This window comes from Pelecanus crispus, chromosome 1 (genome assembly GCF_030463565.1).
Source record: "Pelecanus crispus isolate bPelCri1 chromosome 1, bPelCri1.pri, whole genome shotgun sequence".
NCBI lineage: Eukaryota > Metazoa > Chordata > Aves > Pelecaniformes > Pelecanidae > Pelecanus > Pelecanus crispus.
The window spans coordinates 52859195-52875080 of NC_134643.1; the positions used below are offsets into that span (position 1 = coordinate 52859195).

The 15886-nt window shown below is 44.0% G+C and overlaps 1 protein-coding gene across 1 annotated transcript; it reads right to left on the minus strand.

Moving 5' to 3' along the window:
* Positions 1-1985: 1985 nt before the first annotated feature.
* Positions 1986-15886, minus strand: HAL (histidine ammonia-lyase). The gene is made up of 20 exons (XM_009489841.2): positions 15640-15886; positions 15142-15202; positions 14936-14963; positions 14567-14641; positions 14400-14472; positions 14249-14315; positions 14024-14061; positions 13818-13943; positions 12332-12471; positions 10799-10846; positions 9594-9741; positions 9414-9509; positions 9232-9290; positions 8329-8409; positions 7258-7323; positions 6992-7157; positions 4508-4642; positions 3322-3430; positions 3148-3217; positions 1986-2135 (listed from the first exon to the last, which is right to left on the minus strand). The coding sequence occupies exons 1-20, from the start codon at positions 15884-15886 to the stop codon at positions 1986-1988; spliced, it is 1983 nt and encodes a 660-aa protein (XP_009488116.2).

Genomic DNA, 15886 nt, shown 5'->3' on the forward strand with positions numbered 1-15886 from the left:
GCCCAGCACCTCCTCTCTGAAGTGCCTAATGCATTTGCGAGCCCAAGACTGCTTAAGAAATGCCTCAAATATTCTCTTGCTGGACAGGAATAGGCGTTCATGGCCTGAAACTACTGACATGAGGGGATTCTGCTCTCACGAATGAGCTCTTACGGGAAGGTCAAATCACATGCTTGCCCAACCAGCTTGGCCGAATCCACTAGCCATTTGGGAGTATGCCCCAGGGCTATAATTAGTGGCAGGTTTGCAGTTAGAGGATGTGGTTATAATTCAGCAGTGCAGCTGGCTGAAGTGGTTCCTGGATGGCCAGCTATGTGGTCCTTGCCAAGGAAGGCACACCACACTGAAATGCAGGAAGATTTTGTTCGCTTGTTTTTAACATGGCTCACTTCAGCGATGATGTTCACCGTGCTGGCTCCCGCAGCGGCTGGGAGCAGGACGTAGATAACAGCACGGCAGGTAGGAATTTCTGCCGGCTTTGCTGCTGAAGGAATCGTATTGTTTAGCCATAACATAAGGCTGAAGGAAACCGGTTGACCCTACAAGACATAAGCTTGGCTGTTCGTTCTCACACTTGATTTTAATTAATACCTAATTTTACACAAAATGGAACAGCTTCAGGGGGGGATTGAGATACGCCTGCTACAGAGAGCCTCAAGCAGAAAGGGTAGGGACTTACTTGGCACATGAGGGAGAGGCGGAGGCTGGAGATGCTGCAAATCAGGCACAGAAGGAAGGAGATGAACTGGGAGGTCACGCGCCATGGGTGTGTACCCTAGTTCCCAGGTCTTCTGGCCAGGTTAGGTGTCTCCCTGCCAGCTTGCCAACAGGCATGAGTCCTCTCTTCAGGGCACATTTAACACAGCAGGTCTCAGACACACAAGGGTAGCCCTGCACTAGCATCCCAGCACAGCCGATAGCCTGGGAAGAATTCCAGCCCATGCTGAACCCCCTGCAGCTGTGGGTAGCAGGCCAGCAGCACCAAGGCTGGTGGTTGTTAACCAGCCTTTACATGTCATCACGACACCACGATGTGAAGTCTAAGTCCTGACTCTTACCTTGCAAAATAAAGCCTGTGCCGGGGGTCAGTGCTGTAACACAGAGCATGCTACGACACGAGTAGACGGGACGAAGGACGGGGCCCTCGGCAGCCAGGCAGATGCCTGGTAAGCCATGGGAGTGCAGATCTTGCACTGGTTCATATCCACCACTCCTACACCTCCTCCTCCACTCCCTTCCCTGGCCCCTGTTCCACCTGTCCTCCTTATTTCTAAACTAAGCTTTTGCTTTACATTTTCATCATCACACATGACAGGAAAAGAGATTGCTATATGTGAAGCCTCAGTTTCTTTATTGCAGGTGTAAGCCCAGAGCTCTTAGAAGGCTGCATTAAGTGTAGTCCATCACCAAAATACAATATATTTGTTCTGGAGCAATGATCTCCATAGCACATTTTTATGCATACAGATTTTCAGATTTCTGAAGCACCTGATCTAAAAATGCTCTTTTTGTACAAGAACCTGTGCTTCACATATGATCTGCAAAAGAGAGGAGAAGTAAGTATAATTTTGCTTGTGGCAGAATGAAGGGGACCACAGCAGTTACCCAAAGCGGGGGAAAAAAAAAGTGAGAATATCAAATCTAAGCTGTTCAGTATCATTGGCACAGATGAAGAGAAAGCATGTGAAGAGCTGACAAAACAAATACAGGAGGCCCTGTATAAAACACCCACTGTTTCAGCAGGATTCTGAATGTTTGGTGTTGGGAAGCTCAGAAAATTCAGCCCAAACCAGACTATTGTGACAACACTGTCTTTCACGTTTGAGGAAAGTAGTGAGCCATTTCTCTACTATCTGTAGGCGCTCCTGAGACAGACAGTCAGGTCCTTTGGGTCACTTGGAGAAACCACACTGAATTCTAGCAGAATGGCCACCCTTAGGCAAGGTTCTGGAAAGGATCTGCTCTGTACCAGAGGGCTGCAACTCTTAAAGTCCGTCCTGATGCCCATGGCCTTGAGCAACACCTGTATTCACTTCCAGCAATCCCAGGGAGAAGGCTGTTGGTGAAATGGGTCTCGATTCAGGGATGTGTTCCCTCCTGTACTTTTCAATGTAAGGTTTAGCCACTTGCCACACCTGTGAAACAAGAAAGCGAAACAGCAGAGTCAGAAGCAAAACAAAAGGTCAGGTCAGACATCAATGCACGAGTTCAGGAAACCCCATGGAAGAGTTACTGGGGTGGATGTGAGAATTACAGACCTACACAGATAAGCTGTATGCGATCAGCAGAATCAGAGAGGCAGCCACGGTAAGGTTTAGGGAAGAGTATGTGGATGGAGTTCACAGGGGATGGGAAGAGATAAAGCTCCAGGGGGACAAGGAGAAAAGATTCAAGGTGAAAGTGTTGTGTCTTGTCGTGTTACCAGGTTAATGCTTTGTGTGCTACTGTTGGGAGAGGATCGCTGTCACTTGCTACAAAATCAGTTGGTCACAAAGGGGCCGGGGGAACAAAATGGCAGCTGGCATGGACAAAGAAAAAGGGAAGGGACGGTGACTGGGATTTAAGGCAGAAAAAGAAAATGTTCTACAGTCTCCTTTCTTCTCCCACTTGCTTACTCACCATGATTCTTCTGTTACTTATATTTACAAACAAATAAAATAGATGGATCACAGAGCTGTACAAACACTTGGCCCAGGTTACCACATTACGCCACTGCTATTCCCTCATCCATGTCCCCTTATTACTTCCACCATGCCCAAGGGCCTCAAGACTAGGGAGCACCTAGGGGCAGTGAGCCCCAGGAACAAGGAACACCGTCTGGAGAGACCACTGATTTCTCTGGAGATCTGCGGGGGTATAGGACCCTGCCCTCAAGTGATTCAAAGCTGGACCTACGTCTGTGAAACCCCTGCCAGAATTAATAATGTAAGCTGTTTATTACACAGGGCAACTTTAGGAATTGATTTCTAAATCTACCCCATTAAAAATAAAGAAAACCGAATCTCAGAAAATCAGGTGGGTTCACCCCAGGCAGAGGACCGCTTTTAGCGAGGCCAGCCCATGAACGCATGGAGGGTATTTGCAGAGCAGAGCTGCAGTGTGCTCCTCGGGACAGTCCTACAGCGCATGCCGAAAGTCAACACTCGCCTTCTGCTCCACGAGCAGCCTGTGAGCTGCTTCAATGTCTGGGGCCATGAAGCGATCCTTCATCCAAGGCCTGTAACGAGACACATTACGAACATTGGCCAAACATTAACCATCACCACCGGCAGCCGGTCTCCAGGCGGGTAACATCTGGGGAAGGCGTTTATCTGATCTTACCTCACAACGGAGCGCACAAGGTCGTAGACCTTCTCCAATGGGGTGGTTGTTCTCAGAGGGCGTAGGAATTCAATGCCCTGGCAGGCTGCAAGCAGCTCAATAGCCAGAACTAGGAAATCAAAACAGCGAAAGGGATTTTTGGCAGCTCAAGGCGAGGTTTCCCTTATAAACCAATCCTCGGTGTTTGTTCTGGCTAACATGATATGGTTTCAGGTAATGTGAAAAGACCAGTGGATCCATGAACCCCAGAGAGGCAGCCCAGCAGTAGGATTATTTTATGGATGGTGCTGGGGGTAGTATCCAGCATTTTAGCAAGCAGATTTTAGACAGTCTGCCATACAGACTTTCCAGTGCGCCAGGAAGTTCTAGTTATCAGAGTCTTAAATCCATAAAAATTTCTTCCGGGGCATCTTGAATACCCAAAGTAATGGGCATCATAAATCAGAAAACTTCTGTAGGACTGAGAAGAAGGAAGGGGCCTGAGCTATAAAAGAGTTCTGCCTATGAAGCTTGCAAGAGCCCACATGAAAGCACCACTAAAATTTCAGAGCTTTAGAAGACAGTCTTCTGTCTGGAGAAGTTTGCACTGTATCTGCCCACCTCACACCTGATCATTATTGGCATTAGTTCCTCATTTTCATGAGCCAATCCACCCAAGGAACTGGGAGAACCAACTGGATCTAGGACACACTGTTTCTCAACATGTTGTTGAAACACACAGTTTCAAATTCATTTCTCTGCACATGGAAAGTGTATTTCTATAAAACTAAATCTTCAGAGCACTCAAATATATAAACTTAAGTGGGCAAGTGAGTTCAGCATTTGTGTGCTGTGTATTATTCTGCTCTTCCACTAACAGCTGACATCTGTATCTAAGCACACCATGTGCCAAATAAACAAATAAAAAACAAGAGAGCAATCTGTCCTTGTAAGCAAAAGAGGAAAGTTTTGCTGAGTTTCCTGCAGTAAGCAGTTTTGTTTCACAAGAAACACTTAGTGCTGGATTTACCTTATTCCTGTTACAGAGAGCCAAATGCTTGTAAAATATGTACTTAATATAATATTTTTAGATGGTTCTTTCAGATGCATTAACTTTTTCTTAAACTATATCTAAAAGGAATGGCACTAATATCTTAATCTGGTTACATACATAACGTCTGTCTGGAAATCAGCATTTTAATTTTACCTTGTTCCACATGTTCAATAACTCTCAAAGCTTTTCTTGCAGCCCATCCTCCCATGGACACGTGATCCTCTGTAGCAGCACTGGTTGAGAGAGAATCCACAGAAGAGGGGTGGCACAAGGCTTTGTTCTCAGAAACTGCAAAAATCCAGCGCAATGAACGTAGGACAGAATGGGCACAAGACAGCAGAAGCAATGGCCAACCTGGAGCAAAGAGCCTGTCCACCACCTCAGGTCCAACTATTGCTCCTCTTTTGAGAACGCATCGATGTTTTACCTGGACTGAGTAATTTGTAATAAACACCTTGAAAACTACCATTGCCTCTGAAAACAGTAACCAATATCAGTCTTCAGATACAGATATTAACCAAATGTAGAAAGACTGCTCACTCCTTCCCCTTCTCTGGGGTTGGGTTGCTCTGGCTCAAAGGCCTGATGGAAACTGAAGGAAAAGAGCAGACAGCATGACTGAAATACAAGCCTGGTCTTGCCTGTTACTCCAAGGCAACTCTTTGTAAAGACCATTGGCTCCCTCCTTCTCATCAGAGCTGAGGCACTTGCAGGACTTGCTCCAGGAAGATGCAGGAGCATGATACAAATCCTCTCCCACCCTCCTCGCCTCTCTACGAGGCTGCCCGTGTCCCTTCCCTGGGCACGCACACCCCTGAGGGTAGGAGACCTCCAGCTTTGAAAGCCAGGTGCGAGGCCTGGAGTAAGTCTCTCAAGCTGCACCCAAAAGCGAGGGGAATTTGGCCGCAGGAAAGGGCTGTAGGCACCATGCGATGACAATTTGAGGTTGAGAATTGCTCTTTAGAAGAGAAGAAATGAAGTCTTCATTCACAGTCCTCTGGCTGCACACAGACCTTTTCTTTGTGAAGCCCAGCAGGATGCTGCATAATGTCCTCACCAAATTAGGGGCTTCAGAAAAGCAACAAGAGCAACAGAGAGGTGGTGACACCAACTGCAAATAGGCTGGAGTGACACAGTCCAGGGCCAGAGCCCAGCTGGCACATTCAGGCAGGCAACAGCAGGTCCCAGAGAGGCTGCTTGTGGCTACTGCAAACAATTTGGTCTGGCAGGCACAGTGCTAGCAGAGAGGAAGGGAGAGACGCATCCAGCGGCATTGCAAAATATCTGCAAATTTTTTGCAGCTTTATTAACCCTGGGAGTGAACAACATTAGCTGGTACACAAACACGTTAGCAACTGGCAGACTGACTTCAAAAATACTAGTAATATCTTGTTTAAAAAAAAGAAAAAGAGTTCAAACTTCACTTTTGGATAAATTCCTGGCTATTTTGACCAGGGAAAGATGGTTTTAACCCATGGACTGCTGGTGTCAGTGCAGCAATGAGTTAGAGGCAGGGCTGTTGTTTTCATTCCCTGCAGCAGAGACCACAAACACCCCAGAATCTCTCGCTCCAGATTGCGGAAGTGAGCTGTGAAACCTGAAGCCAAGCAACTGCTAAGGACTGGAGCCATCCTAAACTCCACCCGGCCAAAAGGAGAAGTTTCCAGCCTTCAAACAAGGGGACCAGCACTTCAGCTCCTTTTCCAGCCCCACTTCCCAAAACGGCCTCTGGGCAGGGTTCCTTTATTACATCAATTTAGTTCACTGACTTTTTTTTTCTGCAGGATGTTTATCTACACATTTATTTGACATTCTCTGTTCCTTTGTCTGTTTATGTCTCTTAGAATTTACCCTATTCGTAGCATGTTTATCTTTATGTTGGCTCGTGCTTTCCCAAACCTATGAACTGTAAAATCCCAGCAGCCAGCAGGCTTCTTGTTGCCTTCATCATGAGTACTAGAGGAAAAATGTACTAATGCTTATTTTTAATGTGCTCCTCTGATAACCAGCCCTGGGAACTCCAGTCTCCTGAGAACTGTAGTGTCTGATACTGATGTACAGACCTGGCTGTCAAATGGAGGCGCCAAGTACTAAGGGTATCAGACCCAGCTTTGAGACAAGTGGTGTCCCCATGCTAGTGAGAAGTGAGGAACAGAGGTATCCCCCGCTTAGAGACTATAACTATTCAAGCAAAGGTTGTAGGTTCAGCAGAGTGGCTCAGACAGATGTATGTTTGTTGCCTGCAGTGTTTGCTGTTAATTACAGCCCTATCTGAGCTGATTTGCAGGCTCCTGGCTACAGAGCTGTCACTGATTTCAACCGGAGCTCTTGTGTTGGTGACTGTAAATCAGAGCGCTCCCTGCCAATCCCATAAAGATGCAAGCAGGCAAGCATTCCCACCAAAGTCCACCTAAGTTTTTGCATGCCTATGGATCAGTGCAGAATAAAGAAACCCGAGCTGAAATAATTGCAGCTGCACTCAGTGCTCAAACTTTGCACCCAGACAGCACAAAGCACATGGAGAAGAGATGGAAAACAGGGGTGAGATCCCTTTGTATCTACTGTCAAATTACAGCTGCCTTGATATCAATTGGTCTTTCTAGCTTGCTCTCTTGATGATATTGCTCAAGCACTCACCCAGGGCAGCTGCTGTGCAGTGTGCAATCATGAAGCCAGAGTTCAGACCTCCTTCAGTGACTAAAAATGCAGGCAGTTCACTGAGCGAGGGGTTGCAGAGCCTCTCAATTCTTCGTTCACTAATTGCAGCGAGTTCGTGCACACCAATTGCCAAATAGTCTAGAGCCTATAAAAGAAGATCTCATTAAACCAGATGACAGAAACAAACAAACAACAAAAAAAATAAACTAAAATGGCTTTTTTTCTTTCTCCAGATGCTTAATTACCTTTGCAGGATATTCACCATGAAAATTTCCTCCAGAAATGGTCTCTGCTCTTTCAGCAAACACCATCTTTAAGGATAAGTTAAGGCACAAACATGAGTGAAATACAGTCTTCATGACAGTTACCCGTCAGTAATCAGAATATCTTAACTGAAGGAATGTTTGTGCTAATAGGCTTTTATTTGCAAGCATATTATATTACATCTGTATGTTCACTTTTCAGAAAATGAAGACCCAATCTCCATTCTATTTTTTCAAATAGACTACATAAAATGAGGTCTTTGATCGGGGGTGGGGAGGGGTGCAAAGAAACACATGTGTTTGGATCCTAGCATAGTTTCTCAGTTCCTTGGTAGATTCTCTCTATGGCAGCTACAATTTTAGACAGGTTACAAGCAGTAAAGCGTATCAGCTATGGATGTGATATTATGTATAGCATCATTATACTGCTGAGGGGAACCCAGCCTTGCTCAGCGCTAATGCAAGAACTGTGCAGAGAGTTTACTGGGCTGAGCCACGATGAGGCTTACCAGCCACACACATTTTGTCTGCCTTCCCTGACTGAGTGCAAATCTTGCTCTATAGTGCAGGTTTCACTCATGCTGCACCAACAGATGTTTCATATGACAAGTCATTATCCATCTATGTCCATTTGGTTGCCAAGTCCCATTGATCCACATATTCAATATAAGCATATAAAATATCATTTAGGAAACATTTAACATGCACTAAACTGCATGCACATGTGGTTTCCTTGCCCAGAAACACACTTGCATGCACTAATGTGGACACTGAGAAAGGAAGAGAGGTTGCTGTTGCAACGGTAGTTATTGGCTGAAGCCAGTTACGACTTTTTTGCCTCCTATGCAAATAATTATACAGAATCATAGAATCATAGAATGCTTTTGGGTTGGAAGGGACCTTGAGAGATCATCGAGCCCAACCCCCCTGCAGTAAGCAGGGATTGAACCTGTGAACTTGGCATTATGAGCACCATGCTCTAACCAACTGAGCTAAGAGGATAAAAAAGGCCAAGCAAAATTTTACATAGAAATAAAGTCATCAAAAAGATACAGGGTTGTCTGTGGCACTATTGATTTCAGTCGTCATGATGTCCTTCACAAAAGCAATTGTATCATTTACAACTCCGTGGACCTAGAACAAAAGACATTAGCACCTGAGCTTAGTATCTACACGTAGTTCATCTTCAGCACGCTGATTGAGCTGCAGGCACCCTCTTTCCCATCATCCCAGTCTCTACATCCGCACATGAAGACAGTCTTGTATTTGCTCTTAAAATCAGGAGCATCACTATGGGACACTGCCCATCCTAGACACCCCAAAGACTGTATTTACTATTGTTATGACAGTACTGCTAAAAGGGAAATCCAAATATGTCGTTCTTTACTTGTTTGGATTGGTTTACCCTAAATGGAAGATAACATACTTAGTGGCTGAAGTGTTATTAGGAGAGAAGTAACCTTACAAAGCCCCCACAGAAAACAAAAACTCTCATTAATTAACTTTCATTAATTCCACTGATTTAATAGCTTTGCTCATGTTAAAACTCACAGGGTTGAGGTCTTCCACTATGTTAGAGATACTACAGGTAGATGAACAACCTATCACTCTGGCTGCTTCTGGAAACACCTTTCCTCAGTTCATGGTCTTAGCATCAATACAGAATAAATGCCTTACAAAGCCTGCAAGAGTAGAAACCAGCACCTTCTGCCTGCTTCTGACACTTGGCCTCTTTCAGATCTGAACACAGCTTTGTTAAACGCTGCCTGATGGGTGTGTGCATGGCACCAATGAATTACATGTCTCTATTAATACTAACATTGAAGTGAGGGAGAAGCAAAATAAAACCTCTTCCTCTAATGGAGTCAGATAGTGCACAGTTGACAGTATTTCTGATGTGGAAACTTCATCATCATTTATCTAGTGCTATGAAAGGAAATAAAAGTCAGTCTGTACCTGAGGGCAGCAGCGCATCGTGTATGCATCCTGAACTCGGTCACAGAATCTGTGGCTTTCTAGAAGGAACAAGGGAGGGGGAAAAAAAAAAAAATATTCCTCACACAAAAGCATACAGGCTACTGCTGAAAGACCCAGCTGGACCTGCATAACCTGAAAGGGTAAAGGTTAAGATTGTTCACCTGCTATTTCTGATGGATGATGGTCAGAATCTAGAAGGGACCTGAATCGAAATGCCACTTCAGCCTGCCCTCGATGTGGGCGCACTGCATGGATATCTGGTAAAACAAGTTAGACTGTTAGGTTTTGCTTCTCTTGTCAACCGCTGTTAAGCAAACAGACAGGAAAGGCCCAGTACCCACCAGTGTCAAAGGCCCTTGTTGTACCCTTCAAGACTTCAAGTGTAAGGGCAGCGATTATGTCCGCTTGTCTAGCAATAGCACTGGCTCTTTCAACCGCTTCGCATCCCAGCGAGGTGATCATTTGTGTCCCATTGATGAGAGCCAGACCCTTCAAAGAGAAAGCAGATGTTAAGCAAATTCATTGAAGCCATTCCACACACTGTGATAATTTCCCATCTCTGTGATAATTCTCCTTCTTGTGTGAATGAGTTAAAGACCTTTGCTCAGCTTCCTGGATCGTCCTGAAATCATAAAATGCACAGCTTGACTGGGCATCTTTGCTACATAAATTATCCATGGTCACAACCCTACTGAGTCATTACAGACACCCTTGGAGCTCCAGTAGTTCCAAGCAAGAGGTTTATTTCATGTTATTTCAAGCTTAAGCAAGAAAAGGACAGGAAATCTGTACTCCTTTCCAGCTTTGGAAGTAGAATGCTATTTTTATTCATTTCTTCTTAAGTTATTAGTTAAACCAAGGAAGTTAGGAGCATGGGGTGTGCAAAAACCAATCATAATAAGGAAGTGGAGAATTAAAGCAGCATTAGAAGTTATAACTGCTTTAAAAGATTTGCTGAGTTCAGTTAAAACTAGCTTCATGTTTGTTCTAAACAAACGAGGCCCATGGAAGCCTTCCCTTTGCCTTTAGGAGACACTGGATTTGGCTTCTTGCTCCTGGTGCTGTTCTACAGCTACTTGAAGCCCCTTATTGGAGAGCTCACAGCCCTCAAATCTGTTGTGTTCCCACATAAACTTTAATACTTGGAGTGAGATTCATCTCACCTAGTTTAAGTGATCTAGAAGTCAGATACCTGGGTCAAGTCAGTCATCTGAGCTCCTGTTATGGTCAAAGGGCAGATAGGCACCTTGAGAGGTCTTCTTAGGCAGCTGTTTCAGGATGATGTAAAGGGTTTTCTGAAGATGCCCATTTCTTTCCACCAACCACAGAGCCAATCTAAACATCAAGCTTGGGTCTGACATTTCAAGTCAAGTAGGGTGACACTAAGAGAGGTGAATCCCACTCCTGATCATACTTCATTAATATCATTCTGGAGCTTGATTTAAAATGACCTTTAATTCATTTTATGCTTAAGTTGCTAAGTATAAAGCAACTAGTGATTGACTATGCTTGTTTTATGTCAGCTGGCATCATTATAATTTATTACCTCTTTGGGTTTCAAGGTAATTGGTCTCAGCCCATGGGCTTCCAGGACCTGTGAAGGAGTTTAATGACAAGGTAATTACTGAAAAGTGTTTTTTCGGATATTCAACCACCAAAACTTTTAAATCTTAAATGTTTCCATAAATAAAAATATTAACAAATTCCTTAAATGAAGGGAGAAAAAGAGCTTTGTATCACAAACATTTAAAATATTTTTTTCTGCTGGTCTAAATAAAGGACAGCATTTTTGGGCTTCCAAACTAGCACCTCATTTCCCAGTGCCAGTAAAAGAAGGTAGTAGGAGCACTGAAGTGAGATACTGTCACAGCCCATTAACATCTATCATGTATTAGCTGATGGGAGAGAGTAATAGGAGAGAAGGCTGGAAACATCTTGGGAAGGTAGTTCTGCCTATGCCCTGCCTCATAGCAGGTTTGGCTTGGCATAAACTATTCCTTCATAAATGATTCCCTAACCCTTTCTATAGAAAATCTCCAATGACAGGAAGAGTCCTACTCAGTTTATTCTATACGTGTCTATTCCATAGGGCAATCGCTCTTGTGGGAAACGGAGGAAAGGTATAACCTTGATTGTGATTAGAGTCCTCTCAACCTTTCCAGCTGAAGAGGTAACACATCTCAGAGGTGTACAACTGTAACTTCTGGTCCCAAAGGTCCGTGACACACTGGCCTGCTTCCTCCCTAGTCCTCCCCCTGTGTAGTTCTCGGTGCTTCTCCAGCCTACAGTGATGGTACAGCTGTCAATCCATGAATAAATCTGGTGTTCAAATATTCATGGATAGGAGGGATAGGTGTAGCAGAACAAAGTACTGTGAAAGACTCTGGAAGAGCCAGACTTGGAGATATTCAACATTAGATCTACTGATGTGTTAGTGACAGAATAACAATTAATTAAAAATTAATTCCATTGTAAAGCTTCCATCTTGTAAAGAGGGATGCTATAAAGGTTCTCTGTAATGCTAGTTAATATATCAAAAACGAAATGTCCAAACCCATGTATCCACTTAAAGCCATTATAAAATCAGTATAAATTTTACTTGTAAGTTCCTGCCTCCAATAAATCTCCAGTTACTCTCAGCATTTGAAGTTTTTAATTTGAGAGGTTATCTTGGGTTTGTTGGAACAGTGTTGATGTTCATGGAGCTGAAGATGTAGGAACAGTTCTTTCAAAGCTGATAATCACATCCTGTCCCTCTCTCCAGGTTCTAACTGATGTCACTGCAGTATCTCATATTGCAATACTATGGCATGATATTTCTTTAGGACGTAATAACACGCTGCATATTCATATCTGCTCCAGTGACATGTGGGTCAGTTATTCCATTCTCATGGATCCACCTTCCTCAAGGTAGAGGTTTCTAAAGGCAACCTAGTCCCAATTCAGACTGGTACAAAAAATCCAAAAACTTGTACCTGTTATTAATCTGAGTAAAAAGCTCTCTTTCTCTCAAAGCTAAATGCAATTTGGCAAATGAGCCAGCAAGCAGAAAAAAAGCAATCAGCTGCATGAGTCTTACATATTTAGCATCAGCCCAGCCACTCTTTGGGGACCACATCTTTCCCTCTCCAATTAATCCCAGAGCAAGGTGAGAGAGGGGGGCCAAGTCTCCACTGGCTCCAACCGTCCCTTTCTCAGGGATATAAGGAAGGCAGGATGCTAGAAAGAAAACAAAACCGACTCCTGTCAGAGCTTACCCTCGATACACTCCTTCGAAAACAGAGAAGCCAGCACATGAGTGTGGTCACAGTAACATCCTGCAATCATGGTCAATGGCACCAACAGGACTGCTCTCGTTGCAGACTGGGATTTGCCCTTGCTCGCAGGCCAGCTGCCGTTTATAAAGAAATCAATTCCCTTCTGCATTTAGTTCTGCATTTAGTTTTGGAGTGGGGGGACCACAGCCCTGGGTGATTGCATCAACAGCCACACAGCCAGGCAGGAAGAACGTCACTCAGCTCTCCATTGCAGGGTGACCACCTGGTGTGGACAAAGCTATCTCTTCATTTCTCACTCCACTAACTCCACTAAACATTGGGTAACTCCTACAAACCGTCTCTGAGCCCTCTTCCCCCCACCGTGGCCCTCTGAGCACTGAATGTGTGGAAATGAAGAAACGGAGCCCAGGGAACTGCAGAAAAAGCAGGGAAGGGACCAGTCTATTTGTCGTCTTTTGCAGAGTTAAACACCTAGTTGCAGCTCCTTCACCTGCTGTGGGAGGAGGAGGATGCAACAGAGAGCAGTGCTGTACAGAGGGAGAGAAGGTGCTCTTTGCTCCTCACAGCCACACTGGCATGTCTCACCAGAGGGACCGTTCATGGACGTCAGCTAATGAACATCACAGCCACCCCTTTGGTTTCCCTGCTGCAGCGTCCGGCCAGGCCACCCAGTTTTAACTGCTTTGACAACCACGGCCACGTGAGCTGCTGACCAGCCGTGTGCTTCTGCACGGCTGCCTTGTAGCCCTTGCTCATGAACACTTGTGTAGGTCTCGGGGGGGTCTACTCACAAAACCAGGTGCTGTTCAAGCAGGTCCACTTGACAAATGCCAACACATCCAGTTTTCTATGTGGTAGTAGCCCCACCCAAAAACCCTGGCATCCCAAAAGACGGTGGCACATGTGACAGGACAAAAGTTAGAGACTTGAGCCTTTGTAGAAGAGCTCCGCCAGAGTCAGACTCATGCTGTCAGTCAAGCTTAGTCTTGAACTAATTACTTGACCTCTCAGAGGCTCATTTCCCAAACTTCTATCTGTTGCATCCCTTTCTCTCAGCCCTTCCTGTCACTTCTGCTCACACCCCACGTTCTTCAACAGAGGAATGGTCTCTAGCCATGATCTTCTATAGGAATGGTCTCAGCCGAGCTTTCGTCCTGATCTCTCACAACTACCAAGTCAAAAGACCAACATCCATAGCTTGATCCATTGAACTACACCCTTTAATGAAACAGTTAAAGGAAAAAAAAAAAGAAAAAAAAAAAAAAGAAAGGGGGATTTTCTTTTTACCATTGAATGCTTCAATAACTTGCTGGAGCGTTTCTAGGGATATTCCACTGTATCCTTTTGCTAGGACATTGATCCTCAGGGCCAACAGCATGCGAGATCTCTCTGGGCTCAAAGGTTTCCCCACACCTGAAACAGTAACTTTCTTGGTTACTAACCCACTACCAACAGCGGCAGAAAAGGGAAAACACCAAGCAATTTCTTATTACCTGCAGAATGCGAACGAACCAAGTTCACTTGAAGCTCTCTTTGGGAAAAAAAAAAAAAGTAAAAAACCAAATAAGTCTTGTCAGGTTTTATTTTGCACAAAGCAAAGGGAAATACTGAAGCAGCTCTCTCATCTAACCACAGAGTAAAAATGTACAGGGTCAAACTGCTCCCTCCTCTTCCTTTCCTGAAAAGAAAGGACGGAGAAAGCCGCACACGCAACTTACTGCAGCTTACTGTTTGGGATGACAGTCCTGGCAAACTTCCCAAACCCCGTGGTGATTCCATAAACAACTGCAAGAAATGTACACTACTGGTTAAGGAGGGAATACAGTGAAGGTTTCTAAACACTTAATAGTTAGAGGTAAAAATATTTACCTGTCTGTTCCTTTACAATCCTTTCAATCACTTCTCGTGATTGTTTGACTTTAGCTTCAGATTCAGGTGTGAGCTACAACATAGTTGAAATATAAGTTTATCTATTATTATTTAATTGTAGAAAGATAAACATGTACTTTTTAGCTACGTTTGTTCAGGATCTTTACCTTTATCTTGTAGAGCCCCTTTCCTAAATTGACCAAGTCCTTCGTTGTTAAGCTGTTGCCATCTAAAGAAATATACTACACCAAAGAACCACCTTTTAGTTTGGGATATGTACACTTATAAAGTTGCTTAATAATCAGAATTAAAAAAATACAGTCAAAACTCAGCAATGACAGGAAGCTCACTCATGCTTATTCATGAGACAGAAACTTGCTAACAAAAACATAATAAGCACATTACAATTTAGATTCCTAGACCCAGCCAACCTAGCAGCCCCTGCTCTCTTGAATGCTGCAGTGGCTGAACTTTCAGCACGTTCTGGTGAATAGCAAGATTTGTTACAGGGTTGTAAAATCATTGGCCATTCCTACCTGTTCTGGTTCTCGGTATTTGCTGTATCTGAAAGTTCTGTAAAGGAAAATAAAAGCCAGCCAGACAGGATTTCACAGGTAGTGACGATTCAATTACAGCTGGCAACGTGTTTTAAGAATGAAGGAACACTAAAAGAACAGGGAAATCTAGGAGATTATAAAACTTGAATTATAAAAAAGTTCACAAAATTCTCAAAAAAGGATACAAATGAACTCCTTCTGGCTGAGATGGTATGAAATCTGGAGACATTATATCTCCTTCTATAACTAGAAGAAATATGCAAATAAACGTGAACAGGATTAAATTGTATTCTACATATAAATTAATGTTATTCATCGCAATACACAGCAGTAAGAATTCTAATTTGCAGTTATCAGCCCCAAATATATTTGTATGCTTCTAGGAAAATAACAGGGGACTACGTAGATATTTTAAGGTACTCTAAAGGCAAAAGAGCCACCCAACCCTTGGACACATGCTCCATATAGCATATATGATATCATATGCAAATGATGTATATACAGTCCTGTAGCTTCTATGCCTTACACAGTTCTACACTTAAATCTAATGGTGCATTTTGGTATTTTTCCATAAAAATCATAGACACTATCTCAGGCACAATTTTAGGTAAACTAAACGACAGTTTGCTGACTCAGATGCCAACATGGTCACTCTGCGATGCGTTGCTTAAGGTTTTGCTTACCAACTTCAACAAACTCATTGTCCTCCAGAGCATCCTCCACTGTATCATCAAGATCCAGCAAGCCAAGTCCCTTGCACCTTCGAATGTAAAATTTTACATCTTCCACCGAGGCAAATCCCCCGTTGTCGGGTTTGTTTTTCATGTACCGTCTCACAGCTTCCTTTCCAAGCCACCCGATTGTGTTCGTGCAGTTTAGGCATGGCACTGCCAGCCATTCCCCTCGGACATGCACCGTGTATCTCGGCAT

What these genes read in the sequence shown, in the direction of transcription:
- HAL (XM_009489841.2), bottom strand. Translation starts at nt 15,886, where the DNA reads ATGCCGAGATACACGGTGCATGTCCGAGGGGAATGGCTGGCAGTGCCA. An exon ending in GATTGTAAAGGAACAGACAG is followed by an intron (nt 14,316 to 14,399) that starts GTAAATATTTTT and finishes CATTTCTTGCAG; the next exon opens with TTGTTTATGGAATCACCACG. An exon ending in ATCCCAAACAGTAAGCTGCA is followed by an intron (nt 14,062 to 14,248) that starts GTAAGTTGCGTG and finishes TTTTTCCCAAAG; the next exon opens with AGAGCTTCAAGTGAACTTGG.